The sequence below is a fragment of the Saimiri boliviensis genome, chromosome 2, assembly GCF_048565385.1.
Source record: "Saimiri boliviensis isolate mSaiBol1 chromosome 2, mSaiBol1.pri, whole genome shotgun sequence".
Lineage (NCBI taxonomy): Eukaryota > Metazoa > Chordata > Mammalia > Primates > Cebidae > Saimiri > Saimiri boliviensis.
The window spans coordinates 4,647,459-4,668,432 of record NC_133450.1 but is presented as its reverse complement, the minus strand read 5'-3'; the positions used below and the strand labels follow the sequence as shown (position 1 = coordinate 4,668,432).

General features: G+C 50.1%; 1 protein-coding gene across 2 annotated transcripts; it reads left to right on the top strand.

The window, feature by feature from the left end:
• The first annotated feature begins 1,437 nt into the window (after nt 1-1,437).
• On the top strand, nt 1,438-7,958 carry ISLR2 (immunoglobulin superfamily containing leucine rich repeat 2). 2 transcript variants are annotated; one of them, XM_003944153.4, is made up of 3 exons: nt 1,438-1,711; nt 2,301-2,410; nt 3,842-7,958. In XM_003944153.4, the coding sequence occupies exon 3, from the start codon at nt 3,850-3,852 to the stop codon at nt 6,085-6,087; it is 2,238 nt and encodes a 745-aa protein (XP_003944202.2). In that variant the 5' UTR covers nt 1,438-1,711; nt 2,301-2,410; nt 3,842-3,849; the 3' UTR covers nt 6,088-7,958. The 2 variants fall into 2 exon arrangements, with proteins under 2 accessions (XP_003944202.2, XP_010330338.2); XM_010332036.3 differs by lacking the exon at nt 1,438-1,711 and adding an exon at nt 1,727-1,755.
• The last annotated feature ends 13,016 nt before the right edge of the window (nt 7,959-20,974 follow it).

Sequence of the window (20,974 nt, the reverse complement as noted above, 5' to 3'; positions counted from 1 at the left end):
TGCGTCACTCTCCCGACCCCACAAGGCCTAGAAACCTCAGGGACTCACTCCCAGGCTAGGGACCCAATCCTGTCTGTCCCACCACAGGGTCCCCGGCAGGGACGGGCCACAGTCCTGTCACCCCTCGACCCTTCCCGAAGACGCTTTCCCCGAAAGGCGCCCCGCGCCCTCTCCGTGGGTCGGCTGGGGATACCCCAGGCCCGAGCAGGCGGTGTGAAGTTCTGTGTTCTGAACTGGACTGAGCGAGATGCGACGGTCCCAGCCCGCTGGGCCGCCTGTAGCGACCGCAGGAGTAGGAGAGAGGGAGGGACTCGGAGTGTGAGCGCACCAGTCTGTTCATATTTAATTTACAAAGCAGCCTCGGAACCCCGGGGCCGGGTGGTCTCTTTAGATGCTGTGCTCTTAGCCTGTCTCTCTTCCCCACCCCCTCCCCTAGCTCATTAAGATGCTCAACACTCAAATCGGGGTATTGATCTCCACAGAAGCCCCAAACCCACGCCATCGACCCACCGCGAGAGACCCCCAAGGCCCGGGTTGATGGCTGGGGGGTTTGGTGCGCCCGGAGAGCTGGGTAGCTACAGAATGGGCGGGGATTCTGTGTGTCTCCCGTAGCCTGAACCCCTTTCCCGGTTCTGGCCCGTAGCTGTCTCCAGGGCTAACGTGGGCTGCGCAGGGGGCGGAAACCGGGTTTTAGCCAAATGCCTCGACATCCCTGCGCCTCCGCCTCCTCGTCACTGAAAGAAATGTCGGGGTTTCATCAGAGCTAGGGAGCGAGAGTCGGGAACAGCGAGTCTGTTGAAGCCGGCTGTTGTGTGAGGGTGTGAGACGGCGGGGCGGTGGGGGGCCACCGCGGCTTGGGGGAATAGTGCGTGTGGGGTTGACCGTGTGTCTGCTTGAGAGGCTGTGAAGACATGGGGGGCGAGGATGGGAGAAATGCTCCGGCCTGAAGTCCTCAGCCCAACACGCTCAAGGCTCAAGAGTAGCGGACGTTTTGCCACCATCCTTTTCTGTGCTACTGTCTGCTGCAGCTTCTGTGCCCATTCTCCTGGAGCAGGCAAGACCTGAAAGTGAGGTGCTTGGGTGCACTCGGAAGAGCTTCTCCCTGCTCCACCTGTCCCGTGGTGCGCGCAGGCTAACGCGTGGGGCAGTGGGCTTCAAGCGCTGGTTTAGCCACAAAAGACTAGATGTAAAGAGTTCCGGCTTAGGAGGCTGGGCAGGGCTGCGGTGGACTGGGGAGGGGGGCGTCCCTTCCCAGCAGGCCCTGCAGGGCTGTGCGTTCTGGTCTCGGGTTAGACTGGCAGGCAGGGTGGGGAGGGGGCGGCGGGGGAGACTAGGGCTTATATCAGCCCAGATCCAGGCAAAAATGGCAGGGAGGGCGAGGCGCTCTGCTAACATTATCAATTATGCATTGTGTTGAACGTGGCTTCGGGGAGGAGGCGGCTAGCAGCGGGGGGTGCGGGAAGGATGGGTCCGCGCGAGCTCGGCTGCGCGCAGCTCAGCGGGTCCCGCTCGAGGTCTCTCGGTGCCACCGCCTGCATTTGCAAAAAGAGTTTAAAGGCAAAGACACGCCTTCCCCCCTACTTCAGCCGCGCGCCTTTCCTTCCCCCAAATTCCTCAAAGATGGTTTGTCTCACGTGTTGCAGGGCGTGAAAGCGGCTTGCATTCAATTAGCAGCGATGCTCGCGGGCGCTGGCGGGACGGGCGCGTGAGGGTGAGTTCGCGCGAATGTGTGTCTGTGTGTGCGAGAGGAGAACGGTAAGTGTCCCGGGTGCAGGTGTGCCGGTGAAAATGCGTGTGAATGAAGCGGGAGCTCAACGTATTGATGCGATTATTACCTGATCCTGGATGACTGTAACGTGTGAAGGTCGACTATGGGGAGGGTGTGAGAGACTGTGTGTGCGCGAATGTGTTTGAACGTGGGGTGGGGAGCGATGTGATGAGGGACAGTAACAATGTCAGCGGGTGTGTAAATGTGAGGGAACGTGGGTTATGAGGGTGCAGTAGGCTGCGAAGAGCCCACCCAGGACGGTGGGCGAGGGACGCCCCTTATGACCGACGTGTCTTGGCCTTGGGGAGGGTCTCCGTCGCTTTAACAAAAGTAGAGGAAGCAGGAGGTGGGAGAGGCTGTGCGCGTCCCCGCCAGGCCCGGGAGCGCGCAAGGACTTTCTCCAGCCTGCAGCCAGAGAGGTGGGGGGAGCCGGCGCAAAGGGAAAAACTGAAGTGGTACTTCGGGGCCACCGATTCCCCGAACTCACCTGTCCCTTTCTTTGCCGCCTTCTTCCCCCCCGTTTTCCCCACAGCCACAGTACACGCGGGTGCCTTCCTGGGGCAGTGGTTCCTCATCCACTACGCCGGGTCTGGAGAAGAGGTTTCAGCTCCAGGGCATTTACTGGAAGTCGGCGAATATCAGGTAAGCAATGGGGGCCACCCCCCAACCTTGACCCAGGTGGGAAAAGGTCCGGCCTTGGGCACCTGACGGGGGGCGGGGTGGGGGTGGGGTGGGGAGGTGCTGTCTGGGAGGAACCGGGAAGGGAGGGGACGGATCCTCCCAGAGAAGCAAAGGCAGAGTGAAGGAATAGGTTCCCACAGACAGGGTGTGGGAGGGGCTCTGCCAAACCTGACAGGCCCTCCAGAGGTGGGCAGGGAGTCCGTGCAAGTTCGATTGTGTGACCGGGCTTAAGGTGTTATGGGGAGGGGGTCCTTAGGCACCGCAGAGCTGTGGAGAAAGGTGCAGAATCTTTCACCTTCTCCAGCTTCATTAGCGAGTGGCAGCCCCACGACCTGCTGGCTGAGGACGCTTCTGCCGCCGGGAGCTATCTGGGGGACCTAAGGGAACCTCTAGCGACCGCTCCCCCAACACACCTGGTCCAAGCATGGGGGAGGGCTTCCTTCCCCATAAGGAAGGTTGGCAGAGCAGCCCTTCTTCTCCGCTCACAAGAGCTGCAGCCCGGGGCAGGTGACTTTGGCCTTGGCCGCAGGAGGGCATGGGGGTGGCCTTCCCCAGATCCCACGACTCAAGTCAGGCAGGGCAGGTTCTCCTATTGCTTCTCCGCTGGGTTTTGGTCCCAGTGGGGGGCTGTGTGCACACACAGGCGCCTGCCTGTGTTTCTGCGGGTGGGTCGGTTTGTGTGAGGACTTGTGTCCTTGTGTCTGTCAGTTCTCACAATGGACAGGAAAGTGCTTTGTATGGTAGTGGAAAACTCTGTACAAACGCCGGTTCAGTTAAGAGAACCATGAGGTCTCCAGGATCTATTGTGTCCATGTCTGGGTGCAGACGCGTTTGTGAGTTTAGGAAATGTGTTGTGAGGCTCCCAATAGAGCGTCGGGTCCTCTAAACCCCTGCGGAAGTTGCCGGTTTGATGATGAATCCCCAGCATCTGTTTGTATTGTTGTGCGCCTGCATGGGCGTGTGTGTGAGTGCTGTGCGTGGGACAAAGGTTCCAAGGAGGACAGCTCGTCACGGACAAAAATGTCCTTCCTGGGTATCCATTTCATCGGGTTAAATGAAGGCTAGGAAACCAAAAGAGGTGTCTGGGCGAAGCCCGCTGGAGACGGGCGAGCTGCGGAGCCTACAGAGACGACAGCGCCATCGTGAAGGAAGGAGTAGGAAGGGGAAAAAGAGCGATGTGCCCGGCCTCTGGAAAAGGAAATTAGGGCCCTGAGAGGCAGCATCTGTTGAACCCCGAGATTTTTATTGACCTCCACTTCTGGCCAAGAGGCGGTTGCCGGAGCCCTGGCACTTGCGCTGGACAGGTTTGCGGAGGCAGAGCTCGACAGGCGAGGTAGGCTGGGGTTCGGTGAGTCACCTTCTTTCCTCTTCCCCTGGCTTCCCTATCTGCAGGAGCCGCGATGTTCCCCCTTCTGGCCCTGTGGTTGGTCTGGGCGCTTCTAGGAATGGCTGGAGCATGCCCGGAGCCGTGCGCCTGCGTGGACAAGTACTCTCACCAGTTCGCGGACTGCGCTTACAAGGAGTTGCGCGAGGTGCCCGAAGGACTGCCTGCCAACGTGACCACGCTTAGTCTGTCTGCCAACAAGATCTCGGTGCTACGGCGCGGGGTCTTTGCGGACGTCACGCAGGTCACGTCGCTGTGGCTGGCGCACAATGAGGTGCGCACCGTGGAGCCCGGCGCACTGGCCGTGCTGAGTCAGCTCAAGAACCTCGACCTGAGCCACAACTTCATATCCAGCTTTCCGTGGAGCGACTTGCGCAACCTGAGCGCGCTGCAGCTGCTCAAAATGAACCACAATCGCCTGGGCTCTCTGCCCCGGGACGCACTCGGTGCGCTTCCCGACCTGCGTTCCCTGCGCATCAACAACAACCGGCTGCGTACGCTGGCGCCGGGCACCTTCGACGCTCTCAGCGCGCTGTCACACCTGCAACTCTATCACAATCCTTTCCACTGCGGCTGCGGCCTGGTGTGGCTGCAGGCCTGGGCCGCGAGCACCCGGGTGTCCTTACCCGAGCCCGACTCCATTGCTTGTGCCTCGCCTCCCGCGCTGCAGGGGGTGCCGGTGCACCGCCTGCCCGCCCTGCCCTGTGCACCGCCCAGCGTGCGTCTGAGTGCTGAGCCGCCGCTTGAGGCACCCGGCACCCCACTGCGAGCGGGACTGGCGTTCTTGTTACACTGCACCGCCGACGGCCACCCCACACCCCGCCTGCAATGGCAACTTCAGATCCCCGGTGGCACCGTAGTCTTAGAGCCGCCGGTTCAGAGCGAGGAGGACGACGGGGTTGGGGTGGAGGAAGGAGAGGGAGAAGGAGATGGGGACGTGCTGACGCAGACCCAAGCCCCAACCCCGACATCGGCACCCGCTTGGCCAGCGCCCCCAGCCACCCCGCGCTTCCTGGCCCTCGCAAACGGCTCCCTGTTGGTGCCCCTCCTGAGTGCCAAGGAGGCGGGCGTCTACACTTGCCGTGCACACAATGAGCTGGGCACTAACTCTACGTCAGTACGCGTGGCGGTGGCAGCAACCGGACCTCCAAAACACGCGCCTGGCGCCGGGGGAGAACCTGATGGGCAGGCCCCAACCTCTGAGCGCAAGTCCACAGCCAAGGCCCGGGGCAACAGCGTCCTGCCTTCCAAACCCGAGGGCAAAATCAAAGGCCAAGGCTTGGCGAAGGTCAGCGTTCTCGGGGAGACTGAGCCAGAGCAGGAGGAGGACACAGGTGAGGGAGAGGAGACCGAAGACCAGATCCTCGCGGACCCGGCGGAGGAGCAGCGCTGTGGCAACGGGGACCCCTCTCGGTACGTTTCTAACCACGCGTTCAACCAGAGCGCAGAGCTCAAGCCGCACGTCTTCGAGCTGGGCGTCATCGCGCTGGATGTGGCGGAGCGCGAGGCGCGGGTGCAGCTGACGCCGCTGGCTGCGCGCTGGGGCCCCGGGCCCGGCGGGGCTGGCGGAGCCCGGCGACCCGGGCGGCGACCCCTGCGCCTACTCTATCTGTGTCCAGCCGGGGGCGGCGCGGCAGTGCAGTGGTCCCGCGTGGAGGAAGGCGTCAACGCCTACTGGTTCCGCGGCCTGCGGCCCGGTACCAACTACTCCGTGTGCCTGGCGCTGGCGGGCGAAGCCTGCCACGTGCAAGTGGTGTTTTCCACCAAGAAGGAGCTGCCCTCGCTGCTGGTCATCGTGGCAGTGAGCGTATTCCTCCTGGTGCTGGCCACGGTTCCCCTTCTGGGCGCCGCCTGCTGCCATCTGCTGGCTAAACACCCGGGCAAGCCCTACCGTCTGATCCTGCGGCCTCAGGCCCCTGACCCCATGGAGAAGCGCATCGCCGCGGACTTCGATCCGCGTGCCTCCTACCTCGAGTCCGAGAAAAGCTACCCGGCAGGCGGAGAGGCGGGCGTCGAGGAGCCAGAGGACGCGCAGGGGGAGGGCCCTGAGGAAGATGCGGAGCAGGGAGACCCGAGTGGAGACCTGCAGAGAGAGGAGAGCCTGGCGGCCTGCTCACTGGTGGAGTCCCAGTCCAAGACCAACCAAGAGGAGTTCGAGGCGGGCTCTGAGTACAGCGATCGGCTGCCCCTGGGCGCCGAGGCGGTCAACATCGCCCAGGAGATTAATGGCAACTACAGGCAGACGGCAGGCTGAACTTTGGCCCACCGGGCCCGCCCATTCCCGACCTCCACCTAGGGTGCCTGGGAGCAGCAGTCTAGGGCTTGGCAGGATTTCTGTCCCCCGCCCTCAGCCTTCACCTACTCCTCCCCCTTTCTACTCCCCAACCTTGAACTACCAGGGACTTCTAGCAGGGATTGGGCCGATTTCACCAGTCTCTGCTACCCACGGCTGCCATTCTCCCCGCGGGCTGGATCCCCTTCCCCACCAAGCACAGTGTCCCTCTTCCCCCATGTAAGACACCACCCGCAGACGATGGGGCGATATCTATGCCCCTCCATTCCCATCGCGATTATCTGCGAAATCCGCCCCGCAGCCATCACAGGCTCTGGAGCCAGAGAAAACGAGCGAAGACGTTGGAAACCTCGTGGTAACGCCGTGGTTCTGAGGCCAGCCGGGGCCAGTGGAGTGCTGTGGGGTCCCGCCTGGACTCCCTCCCTCCCTCCCTCCTTTCCTCTCTCCCTCCCTCCCTCCCTCCTTTCCTCCCTCCCTTTCTCTCTCTCTCTCTCTCTCTCTCTGTCTGTCTCTCCCTCCCTCCCTCCCCCCACTTTCTTTCTTCTTTCTTTCATTTTGACGGAAGGCTGGAGTGCAATGGCGCGATCTCGGCTCACCGCAACCCCCGCCTCCTGGGTTCATGCGATTCTCCTGCCTCAGCCTCCTGAGTAGCTGAGATTACAGGCGCCCGCCACCATGCCCAGCTAATTTTTGGTATTTTTAGTAGAGACAGGATTTCGCCATGTTGGCCAGGATGGTCTGGATCTCTTGACCTCGTGATCTGCCCGCCTCGGCCTCTCAAAGTGCTGGGATTACAAACGTGAGCCTCGGCGCCCGGCCCCTCCTCCCTTTCAATCCCTACTCCCAGAAGCCAGGATTCGCCGCAACCCCCAGTTTTTAGTTCCAAATACTCCTCCCCGCGGGGAATCAAAACCTCGGTCCTCCCACCGCCACCCCACTTCTGGCCTGTTGGGAGTCCAGCCCGGTGCCTGGGGCGCCGTTCAGCTCCGCGCTCAGATTTTCCTATATTCGTTGTTTTCAAAGACAGCGACATTTCGGGTCTGGTGCTAACACCCCCTTCCCAGCCTTTGGGAAAATCCGGTGTGTGTGTCGCGGGGTGGGGAGGGAATGCGTTTTTGGCCGTCTCTCTCCTGACTTCAAGCGCCGCAGGACTGCGCGCCCTTTGGCGGCGGAGCGCGCGGACTTGGTCCCGGGCCAATTTCGTTGTCCGTGTGTTGGGCTTTCCGGAGGTCCGAGCGCCAGACAGCGCGCCTCCCGCGGCTCCACCCGGCCCAGACCCTAGCTGGAAAGCGCCGGGGGTGGGGGAAGCTGACTGTGGCCTCCCGGGCCGCCGCTGTCGTGGGTGGGGGCGGCGGGGTAGCTCGCGCCCTAGTTCGCACAAAGCCTGCGCGTGACTCTGCAGTTGGATCCGGATGGAGCCCAGCCCCTGCGTCCTCGCGTCTCGGTCCTCGCCCCGCCCCGCCCCACCCTCCCCTGCTTCGGCGGGAATCGTATTTGCCCGGCGTGTAGTCCTAGACAAGCGTGCCCTGTAGGAGCAAAGTCTGTGTTCTGTAAAGTGTGACCGTGTCGTGTAAGGGGGGCGGGCGGTGGGGCAGATGGGCGGGGAGGGAGGGAAGGGGAGGGGCGCGGCGCGGCAACTTGGGGCGAGGTACTTTTTCCATTTTGAAAGAAAGCGTGGGGGGTTAGGGTGGGGGGAGTTTCAGTCCTCGGGACCAGCCCTCTCGGCGCAGCGCAGCACAAGCGCGGGCCTGGGGCGGAGTAGCCCCCCCGGAGCCCGTGCCCTTTTCTAAACGCGTCTGTATCTAAACAGTCAATAAAACAATCGATTTGAACTGGGCTCGTGACTTTTTGTCAGGGGACGGAGGGAGGAGGCCTGGGCGATGAAGGAGCAAACCACGGACGGAGGGCGTCCCTAAAACCTCCCGTTGGGATCCTTTGTGTGATTCTGTGTTTGTGTGAGCATCCCGTGATTTTTTGCCAGGTATTTGCCACCAGCCTTGCTCTTTGGTGCCTCCAACTCCAGGGTGGGGTGACAGAAAACGAGGGCAGGCTGGAAGTGAGTGGGGGGAGGTCGCAAGAGGAGGGTGGGTGCCTGCAGACCCTAAACACGGAGTCTGAGTGTGTGTACACGCACATTTGCACTCGAGGGCTCAGCACCCTCTTCGCTAGAGACTGTTGGTGTAGTGGGGTGTGGTTGTGTGTGGTGTCACATTGCCCAATTTCTGTATCCACATCAGCCCTTGAGTTCCCTGAGAAGCTGGTGGGAAGGGATGGGATTCATAGGAACTAAACTGCTGGGGTTTGCACAAGAAAGTCACAAATAACACCAAGTTCCGAGCCGGTGAATGATGTAAAGCAGGAAAGGGGGAGAACACGGCCAGGCTGATTCAAGTGTGTGTGTTGTGTAGGTGGGTGGGGAGCGCTCAGTGAATGCTGCATGGGCCACCGTCAGGCTGTGCTAAGGGGGCACACCTGTGGAACCAGGGTTGAAAACACTGATTTCATAGTCCTAGAAAGGGGGCTTCTGGGGTGGGGAACAGGAAAGATGGGGGATCAAGAAGGGAGGCTGCGCTCCTGCCCAGCCTAAAGCACAGGGCTGCTGTGCGTTTCAGCTGAATCCCACTAAGACGGGAAGAGGTGGGGAAGAGGGGTGGAAGAGGAAAGTGACAGAAACGGGAAGCTTAAGCGACAGAAACGGGAAGATAAAGATTCCATCTCTCCTCTCCCTTCTTCCTGCTTCCAGTTGCTCCTCCTCTTTGTGTGTCTTCCTAATTGGACCCGTCCAGGCTGGGAAACAGGCCCAAGCTGGGGTGCTCAGCGTCCTGCCCCAGCCTCAGCTCTGTCTTCTGGCATAGGGGGTGACACTTCCTGGGGCCTGAGCCCAAGTTCCCTTCCCAGACCAGCAAAGCTGTTTTGGAGGAAAATTCCCTTCTGAGGGCCACAGACTGAGCCCTGCCCCTGGTCACAGCCCAACACTGCAGTCCACCCCACTGGCTGGGACCCAACTCAGGTATATTTTCTTTTAGGAAGACGGCTGCTTTGTTCTGCCGGCAAATCCTACCTCGGAGCAGGGGGCAAGGACTGGCCCAATTCCTAGGGCCTGTTTAGGAATCCACCCATATGATTGCTTCTCTGCGAACAGGCCTGGCTGGGCCAGTGAGTGCCCCGCGGTTTTGATGCAACTCAGTCCTCTGGTTATGAGTCTCTTGTGGGAAGACAGGCCCCTTCCTTTCCCTCCCTGTCCTAAGGATTGGGGACCCTCCTCGAGACCCTCTAGATCCCGAGTGCCACTAGGGCAGATGAGAGGAGCTGAAAGCTCTGCCCCTGTTTGTCCAGGGCCACGCTTCCTAATGGATGAGCAAACACGGCTTAGCTAGATCTTGTGATTTCTGGGCGTGGCCAGGCCCAAAGGCTCCACCCACAGGCAGAAAGGATTAGGTGTTGGCGGCCAAGGACCAGGGTGTTGGCACACTCTGCCAACTGCACACTAAGATCCCAGCCCTCTCAGGGACACGCTAGTTTCTGTCCAAAAGGTTAGCACATGCACAGAATTGTTCCCAGCCTCTGGCCTTCTTGCTACCTCTTTTTAAATTTTATTAATTTAACTTATTTAATGACATTAAAATAAAATATCTTCCTTTCATTTCCTCTCCCTCATCCCTCTTTCTCTTCTTTTTTGAGTTGTTCCAATTCAACAGCCATTTTTTTTTTTTTTTTTTTTTTTTTTTAGACAGAGTCTTGCTCTGTCACCGGGTTGGGATGCAGTAGCTCGATCTCGGCTCAATGCAACCTCCACCTCCTGGGTTCGAGGCATTCTCCTGCCTCAGCCTCCCGAGTAGCTGGGACTACAGGTGCATGCCACCAGGCCCAGCTAATTTTTTTTGTATTTTTAGTAGAGATGGGGTTTCACCATGTTGGCCAGGATGATCTCAATCTCCTGGCCTCGCGATCCGCCCACCTCAGCCTCCCAAAGTGCTGGGATTACAGACATGAGCCACTGCGCTGGGCCTCAACCACCAATTTGAGGTTGAATTTTTTTTCACAGTGTCCCCATCAGGTGGTTGTACGACTTTGGCTTGTACTTATCCAGAGATGGGGAGCTCAGGCTCCACTCCTTCATTCCAGGGAACCCGTTGTTTAGCAGTTTAAAATGTGTCTCTGCCTGGGTTCCACCCCTCAGACCTGACGGCCCCTGGCAAGTGCTCTGGGAGAACCCTCCAGGTGAGGTGTAATCTCCAGCTCCGCCCCTCTCTCACTGGCTCCAAAGCTTTCCATTCAATGCAACTTGTTTGACCCTTTCCTGTATGCTTCTTGTTCTGTGCTAGCTTCACTCTCTCTAGTGTGTTTTGCTGTAAAAACTTATTTGGATACTACATGGGAATGGAGTCTAATGGCTTGAGGAGTGTGTGTGTGTGTGTGTGTGTGTGCGCGCGCGCGTCTTGAGAGACCTGGAAAATGGTCAGAAAATGCAATATGACAGCAGTAGCCTCAGAACTCAGAGCAATTTATCAGGAGCGGTAATTCTCTGAGTTACAGAAACCACATGGCCAGGATGTGGCCTTGAATCATCGGATCAGAAACCTGTCTAAAGAAAGGTGATTTGAAAGGAGTGCCTCCTCCCTGCAAATGTTTCCTAAAGATCAGCTGAAATGAGAACTGTCTTGCAGATCATTAAAGGCCATTAATATAAAAGAACAAAGGAAGGCAGGGCTTCTTTGAGAAAGAAGCAGCTGGGGTAGGGTCCGCTAGTCCCAGATCTTGTGTCTGGAGTGCAAGCCTCCACTCATGACATCCAAATAACAACCACGACTAAAGCTAACATCTCCAGAGATTGTTGTCAGTACGTGTACGGCCTGTGGCTTCCTGGTGGTTATTTTATTTTTTTCCTCCTGATCTCAGGGGAATGAATTTTGTTAGGTAGAGGGAAGGCAGTGGTGTCTTACTATGCCTACCCTGCCCCACAGTTGTTAACAGAGCCCCAATTATGAGACACTCTATAGGGAAAAAGGGGTCTGCTGTGTGCACAAGAGGAGGCATTGCCTGCAGAGAAAGGACCGTGACTGTGTAAGCACAGAGCAAGGAAAACTGGGGGATTTCATTTCTCTGCAGAAAGCCAAGCCCTACTACCGGGACATAAGAAAGGCCCCTTGTGGAGGCCATAAGTTGCCAAGTCTGACCTCTCAGATACTTTTACCTTACACATTTCCAACACAAAGATATCAACAAGAGAAATTCTGCTAAGCAGCGGGGAGGAAGCAAGTGGAGGCATTTCCATTGTGATGTGTCAATGAATTGATTGCATTTGAAATGTAGCCACTCACACGTATCTGTTCAATGATAAGACTTTGCCTTAGGACTCAATAGAGAATAACATTCTATTGAAAATGAAAGATCTGCTGTGACTGGCGTATAGAAGAGATTAAATTTTAAAATGTTTTGTAATATTAGCATTTTGTTCGAAATATGACCAGTGTTCTTAATGAGACTTGATACGGACTTTTTTCAAAAGCCGTCCAAAGACCCCATGATGAGCCCAAAAATAAAACCAACTTGTTGGGTTAAATTAGTTGGAAAGACTTTGCATCATTCCATGGTTGAATAAGTAATTTGTGTGATTTGAAGACAGTATGACTTTGAAAATTGTGCTAATTGTGTGTGCTTTGTCTGGACATGTGAATGTAAGTTTAATAATTAAGTTGAAGCCCACATGGAACAAGGAGACAAAAGTGTTTATCTTTTTATCAGCTGTTTACTGCTTACATGTATTCCCTTGTGTACTAGGAGTTAATTTGGTTTTGCCAGATTAAATGCATTTTCCCCCAGCAACACTCGCAAACTGTTTCTTAAATTGAGTCTAAAAGCCATTCAAGGCATCCAACCATTTGAGAGAAAAATTTCTACGATTATATAAATGACTGAGGTACTTCATAAGAATTGATCAGCGTCAAATGGGGAGAGAATGGGAATGGAGAATTAATTATGAAATGCTTCTTAGTAATAGAGGCTCATCACACATCCAGATTAAGAATGCTAATAGTCACCACCTAATATTAGTATGAATACCAATAATACCAGTAGTAGCTAACATTTATTGAACTCTTGCCATATTTCAGGCACGTATTATGAATCTTACAAGCATTATCTTATCATTCCTTATAGTGATCCGGTGAGGTAATGTTATTCTAATTATAGACAAAGAAACGAAAGAGCACGGAGACTTAGTAGTTTGTTGAAGATCACACAGCTGGCATTTGCAGGGTTGAAGTTTGACCTTTGGTTGTCTGACCCAGTGCCAGAGCTCTTAGCCACCAAGCCAAACGTCCTCCTGATATCTCTATAAATCAATTAAGTGTAGAATAATATATTTTCTATATTGTTAAATTTGCTGCTAATTATAGAGTTTGTCTAGAAAAAGGATTTCTCTTGCTGTTTCTCTTCTCAAAATAGCATTTTTTTTTTTTTTTTCAGATTATAAAAGTAATGCAGGCTGGGCGTGGTGGCTTGTGCCTATAATCGCAGCACTTTCGGAGGCCAAGGCGGGCAGATCACTTGTGATCAGGAGTTTGGAACCAGCTTGACCAACATGGTGAAACCCTGTCTCTACTAAAAATACAAAAAAATTAAGCAGATGTGGTGGCATGTGCCTGTAATCCCAGCTACTCCGGAGGTTGAGGCAGGACAATCACTTGAACCTGAGAATCAAAGGTTTCAGTGAACTGAGATCACACCACTGCATTCCAGCGTGGGCAACAGAATGAGACTCTGTCTCAAAGAGAGAAAGAAAAGAGAGAGAGAGAGAGAGCGAGAGAGAGAGAGAGAGAGAGAGAAGGAAAGAAGGAAAGAGAAAGAAAGAAAGAAAGAGAAAGAGAAAGAAAACTAAGTCATGCTTCAACTAGAATTGTCTTTTGTTGCTTTTTGGAATGTAAATGGGGATAGCCACTTTGGGGAAATATTTGGCAATCTAAATGTTAAAGGCACACACACCTCTGACTCAGCAATCTCACTTTTGGGTAGACACCCAATAGAAATGGATGTTTACATCCATCAAAAGACAGAATCGTCCTTTGGTGGATGCGAGTGCAAGGATGTTCATGGCAGTTTTATTTGTAATAGCCCCAAATTGGAAACAACCGGAATATCCAGCAGTAGAATAGAGGAAGTAACCTGTAATATATTCATACCCTCGAATACTACAGAACAATGAAGAACAAACTGCAGCTACATACAACGTGGATGTCTTCATGGGGAGCGAAAGAAGACACACAAGATTATTGAATGAGTGATTTAATTTCCAGGAAGTTCAAACACAGACAAGACTAATTTTTGGTGGAAAAAGTTGGAAGGTACTAACAGATTAGGAGAGGGCTCAAAGGAGCCTTCTGAGATGCCAGCACTGTTCTATATCTTAATCTGGGTGGTGGCTCCATGGGTGTATGCATATGGCATATGTAGAAATCCATCAACTACACACTTGAGTTGTGTACTTTATTGTGTTTGTTATACCTCATTGTGTGTGTGTGTGTGTGTGTGTGTGTGTGTGTGTGTGTGTGATGGAATTTTGCTCTTGTCGCCCATGTCGCCCAGGCTGGAGTGCAACGGCGAGATCTCAGCTCACTGCAACCTCCACCTCTCCGGTTTAAGCGATTCTCCTGCCTCAGCCTCCCGAGTAGCTGGGATTACAGGCATGAGCCAACACGCTCAGCTAATTTTTGTATGTTTAGTAGAAATGGGGTTTCACCATGTTAGCCAGGCTGGTCAAACTCCTGACCTCAGGTGATCAGCCTACCTTGGCCTCTCAAAGTGCTAGGATTACAGGCGTGAGCCACTGTGTCCAGCCCTTGTTATACCTCATTTTAAAATTTTTTTGATACAGAGTGTCACTCTGTCACCCAGACTGGAGTGCAATGGCATGGTCTTAGCTCACTGCAACCTCTGCCTCCCAGGTTCAGGAGATTCTCCTGCCTCAGCCTCCCGAGTAGCTGGGACTACAGGTGCATGCCACCACGCCCAGGTAATTTTTGTATTTTTAGTTTTTTAGTAGAGACGGAGTTTCCCTATGTTGGTCAGGCTGGTCTCGAACTCCTGACCTCGTGATCCACGCGCCTTGGCCTCCCAAAGTGCTGGAATTACAGGAGTAAGCCATCGCGCCTGGCCTATACCTTAATTTTTAAAAATAAAAAACTAACCCTTGAAAAGAAGGCACCAAAGTAATACGTGCTCCTTATTCAACAGCACTGTCCAGTACTAGCCACTAGCCATATGTGGTTATTTACATTTTAATTTTAATTAAGGTGAAATAAAATTTAAAACTCATTCCTCAATCCCATTAGCCACATTTTAAGTACTTGATAGCCACACATTCCTAACAGCAACTGTTTATTTGCAGAGCTACAGAAAATTTCCATCCCAATGGAAAGTTCTATTGCTAGTTTTGTTAGAGGAAATTGAAAAATACAGAAGTGTTTAGAAAAATGATTTATTATTTATAATTCCCTCATCTAACAAATACGGTAGTAACATTTTATGTTAACTTCTAGTTTCTCTCTAAAATAATTTTTACTAAATTACAAGAGTAACATATGAATGAATTCTTAAGATAATTAAATATTGATAAACAGAAACTCTCTTTGACCAGCGCGTGCAATCCTAGAGCCCTCCCCAGCGGTAACCACTCTTACCAGGGTACCGTGTATCTTTTCAGACCATTTTCTGCATGTATTTATAAGCATGCAAGTCTCTGCATGGAAATAGACAGCAATGCCGTTAACATCACCCTGACTCAAGGAGCTTCCACCTGGTTCAGTTCCGTCTCCGCAGGTGCACAGGAAGGGTGTTATTCCCACCATCCACGTTCCACTGGGTGTCTAGGACTCTCTTCCTGCTCATCTCGAGCCACTGTAGCCCTGGGATATTGTGAAAGGGGACGTCACCTGGGGCAAGTCAGATGGGCACTTGGTACAGTCTCACTGCAGACCTGGCAGTACCACTCTTGCTGGGTGTTCCCAGGGCAAGGTGTAACGGTAAATCCAGTGGCACCATCACTGCACAGTGTATGGAGAGCTGGCCTATGGCCCAGCTCTCCAGCCTGAAGGTGGTGCTTGCTAGGGTAGAGTCTAGGTCTGCAGACATGCCTCAGCTCCCACTGGGTCCTCTCACAGAGGTCCTTTGCTGCTTTCATGAACACCACACTGAAGCATGGAACCCCTTTTTTTTGGGATGGAGTCTTGCTCTGTCACTACCCCCCAATGAAATGCAGTGGCACAATCTCGGCTCACTGCAACCTCTACCTCCCAGGTTCAAGCAATTCTCCTGCCTCAGCCTCCCAAGTAGCTGGGACTACAGGCCTGTGCTGTGACGCCCAGCTAATTTTTGTATTTTTGGGGTTTCACTGTGAGAGACAGGGTTTCACCGTGTTAGGATGGTCTTGATCTTCTGACCTCATGATCCACCCGCCTTGGCCTCCCAAAGTGCTGGAATTACAGGCATGAGCCACCGTGCCTGGCCAGAGCATGGAACTCTTTTGTGCCCATCATCATTTTGTCTCTGCTGTCACTACAGTGGCATAGGCACAGGCTCCATCTGACTCAGCCAATACACTTCTCAGTGTTTACCTTCTGGGTTCAGTTCTGAATTCATGAATTTTTAAACTTTCTTCATTTTGATGTATGCATTTACAGCTATTAATGTCCTCCTAAGCGCTGCTCTAACAGCATTCCCCAAGTTTTGATAGGTAGTGTTTACATTGCCATTTAGTTTTAAATATTTTATTTCCGTGAGATTTGTTCTTTGACTCGTGAATTATTTAGACATGGGCTTTTACATTTTCAAACGTATTTGTTCTTTTTTTCTGACACTTTTGTTTTTGATACCACTTGCATTATATCATCAGAATACGGACTAGGCAATGCTGATTATTTGGTAATTATTAACACTTGCTTGGAGGAATCGTATGTAGTCAATTTTTGTAAATGTCTATATAAGTTTGAAAAGAATGTTTATTCTTGAATTATTGGGTTATGGTTTTTATATTTTCATTAGATCAGGCTTGTTAATTTTATTGATACATATTCTCTATTTCCTCACTTAAATTTTTGTTTGCTTGTTTTTATTAATTCCTGAGAGAGGCATGTTAGAAATTGCCCATGATTTTAGACTTGTCAATTATTTCTTGTAATACTGCTTATATTGCATTGTATATTTTTTGAGGCCTTGCCATAAGGTGTATACATTTTTGGTTAAATTATTGTTGAAGTCTAACATACATTCAAGAAAGTACTTTCATAAAGAGAAAATGCCTGTTATGACCAGCTCCCATATCAAGAAAAGAAAATTACATACCAGCAGCGTCTTCATGCTCCCTCGGAGTCACCGCTCCAACTCCGCTATTCTGACTTCTAATATCATAGATTAGTTTTGTCTATATTTGAACCTCATATATTCCAGGAGTCTTCAAAATGTACATGAAAAAAATCATAGTATGAAAAAGCTGTGCGTGATTTCAAAATTTTTTCACACCAAAATAAACTCGTGCTAACTTGTTACAACATATCTGAACAGGATCTAGTGTGAGGCTCTAAGAAGGATAAGGTACGAGTTTGAAAGGAGCCTCCATTAGAGCAATGTGAGTTCTGCTAAAATTGAAGCAAGAACGAAATCAAATTTATGGTGAAGCTTGGGTGGAAGAATGATGCAATCACTGATGCCTTAGGAAAAGCTTATGAAGACAATGCACCCAAGGAAATCAACAGTTTACAAATGATACCTTGTCTTAAGAAGAAATAAGATGAAGATGCAGCAGACCATTCATATACATTTTGGAAGAAAAAAAAATTTTTTTGAGACAGCATCTCACTCCTATTGTCTAGGCTGGAGTGCAACGAGGCGATCTCAGCTCACTGCTCCCTTGACTTCCTGAGCTCAGGTGATCCTCCCACCTTAGCCTCCAAGTAGCTGGGACTGCAGGTACACACCACCATGCCTGGCTAATTTTTTGTATTTTTAGTAGAGGTGGGATTGCACCATGTTGCCCAGGTCAGTCTCGACTTCTTGGGCTCAAGCAATCCATCTGTCTCAGCCTCCCAAGGTGCTGGAATTACAGGCATGAGTCACTGTGCTGGCCAAAAATTAATCTTGTTTGTTCCCTAATTGAAGAGGACTGACAATAGTACAAAAAAATAACCAGTGTCACAGACATGTCAGTTGATTCAGCCTGTACACTTCTTACTGAAAAATTAAAGTTGAGCAAACTTTCCACTCAATGGGTGCTGAAAGCATTGCTCCTAGATCAGCTCCAGACAAGAGCAGAGCTTTCAATGGAAATTTTCAACAAGTGGGATTAAGATCCCTGTTGCATTTCTTCAAAGTATTGCAACAGGAGATGAAACATGGCTTTACCAGTACCATCCTGGAGACAAAGCGCAATCAAAGCAATGATGGACTAAATAGCTGATATCATCCCTTACAAAAGTGTCTTGAACTTCATGGAGCTTATGTTAAGAAATAAAGTTTATATTTTTTATTTTTATCTTTTAATTTCATTTTTCCACAAATGGTTTTGTCATATGCTCAGCTTTGGTAGATACTGCCAAACAGTTTTTCAATATGTACCAATTTACACTTGCACCAGCCGTGAGTCCTTATCAAACTCAGTATTGTCTGTTTTTGGTTTTAGACGTTCTGTTGGGTGCATAGTGTATTGCATTGTGTTTCTAATTGGCATTACCCTGACAAATAATTAAGTTAAACACTGTTGTTTCCTGTACATTTAAAAATCCTCTTATATAAACTGTGTTTCTTTTTTTTTCATTGGATTGTCTTTTTCTTATTGATTTGTAGGAATTCTTCATATATTCCCGGCATGAGCTTTCTGTACAGAATATCTTCCCTCTCTCTTCAGCTTCTCTTTCACACTTTTTGTAGTGTCTTTTTATGAAGAGCTGTTTTTAGTTTTAATGTGTTCTGATTTACCAATTTTTTTTTTATGGTTAGAACTCTTTGGTACCATATTTAAGAATACTTTGCCCACCCTGAGATGATGAAAATATTCTCCTGTGATTTCTTGTAAAAGCATTATTATTTTACCTTGTATATTTAGATCTACAATACATGTGGAAGTTACTCTTGTATAAGGAAGGAGTGAGGTAGGGGTCAAGATTTATTTATTTTTCCCATGTGAATTATCCAGTTGACCTAACACCTTTTATCGAAAAGATTATCTTTTCCCTCACTATAAATAAGACCTTAGCACCTTTGTCATCAGTGAGGGGACCGTATATGTACATGTGGGTTTTCTCCTTGTACTCTTGGGCTCAGCTTCTGTCATCACATCTCTTGGTCTGACTCTTTGCTGTGTCTCTCTCCCACTTTTAAGGATCCTGGTAATCACACTGAGCCCACCCAGATAAGCCAGGATAATTTCCCCATTTTAAAGCCAGCTGAATAACAACTTTAATTCTGTCTGAAGCCTGAATTCCCTTTTGGCATGTAGCCTAACATATTCTCAGGTTTGGGGGATTTTTTTTTTTTTTTTTACTGCTGATTTTTGAGAGTTCTTTATATATTCTAGATACTAGAGAGCTCTTTACATATTCTAGATACTAATCCTTTGCTGGATATGTGATTTGCAAATATTTTCTTCCATTCTGTAGCCTGTATTTTCATCCTCTTAGTGAGGTCTTTCATAGAGAAAGACTTTTTAAAAAAGTTTGATGAGGTCAAATTTATCAAGTTTTCCTTTTATGGATCATACATTTGATGTCAAGTCCAAGAACTCTTTGCCTAGCCCTAGAGCCTGAAAAATTTCCCCTGTGTGTTTATCTAAAAGTTTTATAGTTTATACATTTTCAGTTAGTTTTTGTATAAGGTGTGAGGTTTAGGTGGAGAATCCGTTGTCTGTGGACATCCAGTCATTCCAGCACCATTTGTTGAAGACTATCCTTCCTTTGTTGAATTGCTATTGCACCTTCACTAAAAAATCGGCTGGGCACGGTAGCTCAAGCCTATAATCCCAGCACTTTGGGAGGCAGAGGCGGGTGGATCACAAGGTCACGAGATCGAGACCATCCTGGTCAACATGGCGAAACTCCGTCTCTACTAAAAATACAAAAAATTAGCTGGGCATGGTGGTGCACGCCTGTAATCCCAGCTACTCGGAAGGCTGAGGCAGGAGAATTGCCTGAACCCAGGAGGCAGAGGTTGCGATGAGTCGAAGTCGCGCCATTGCACCATTGCACTCCAGCCTGGGTAACAAGAGCGAAACTCCGTCTCAAAAAGAAAAAAAAAAAAAGAGAGAGAGATCGAGACCATCCTGGTCAACATGGTGAAACTTCGTCTCAACTAAAAATACAAAATTTAGCTGGGCATGGTAGCACACGCCTGTAGTCCCAGCTACTCAGAAGGCTGAGGCAGGAGAATTGCTTGAACCCAGGAGGCGGAGGTTGTGGTGAGCTGAGCTCACACCATTGCACTCCAGCCTGGGTAACAAGAGCTGAACTCCGTCTCAAAAAAAAAAAAAAAAATCAGTTGGGCATATTTGAGTGGGTCTATTACTAGGATCTCTATTCAATTCCATTGATTTTTGCGCCTGTGCCTCTACCAATAATACACTGTGTTGATTATTGTAACCACATAGTAGGACTTACTATTAGATACAGTGGTTCCACCCACTTTATTTATTTATTTTTTGTAAGATTGTTTTACTTATTCTAGGGGCTACACCTTTCCATATAAATTTTAGAATGAGCAAGTCTATGTTTACAAAAGAAAGACATTGTTGGAATTTTGATAGAAACTGCATTAAACCCATAAATATCTTTACAATACTGAACCTTTTAATCCATGAACATATAATACTGTCTCTCTATTTCTTTAGGTGGTCTTTGACTTGGCTTTTTGTGCTTTTTTTTTTTTTTTTTTTTTTTTTTTTGAGGCAAAATCTTGCTGTGTCGCCCAGGCTGGAGTGCAGTGGTGCGATCTCAGCTCGCCACAACCTCCACCTCCCAGGTTCAAGTGATTCTCCTGCCTCAGGCTCCCAAGTAGCTGGGACTACAGGCATGAGCCACTATCCCCAGCTAATTTTTGTATTTTTAGTAGAGACGGGGGTTTCACTATGTTGACCAGGCTGGTCTCGAACTCCTGACCTCATGATCCGCCTGCCTCAACTTCCCAAAGTGCTGGGATTATAGGCATGAGCCACCTCTCCTGGCTTGTCTTTTACTTTTTAAATCAGCGTTTTGTAATTTTCAGCTTGCAAATCCTGTACAAATTTTGTTATGTTTGTACATAACTGTCTCAATTTATTGGGGGGGTGTTCATCATTAGTATATAAAAAGTGACGATTTTTGTGTTGATCTTATATCCTGCAACCTTGCTGAACTATTGGTTGTAAGAATTTTTAGTATTTTTCTTGGGATTTTCTAGGTAGAATTATTTTATTTATTTTATTTTAATAGATACAGAGTCCCATTATGTTGCCCAGGCTGGTGTCAAACTCCTGGGCTCCAGTGATCCTCCCACTTTGGCATCCCAACGTGCTGGGAGTACAAGTGAGAAGCACCATACCCCATTAGATGTTTTAAATATTATTTTTATAGCCAATCCTTATTTTTACTTATTCATGTGTTCATGTCCTCATTATCACTCCTAATGTTGTTATTTATGTCTCCTCTCTTTTTTTCTGTTAAGATTCCCAAGTTGACTTTTCAACTTGGGAATCTTAACAAGTACTGAATTATGTTTTTATTTCTTTTCTTGTACAACCTTTTGTTCTTCCTGGGATTGATAATTACTTTTGTTTTTCATTTGCTTATTTTCTTAGTTTCTATTACAATATCCTGATTTTATTGCAGAA

What these genes read in the sequence shown, in the direction of transcription:
- ISLR2 (XM_003944153.4), top strand. Translation starts at nt 3,850, where the DNA reads ATGTTCCCCCTTCTGGCCCTGTGGTTGGTCTGGGCGCTTCTAGGAATG.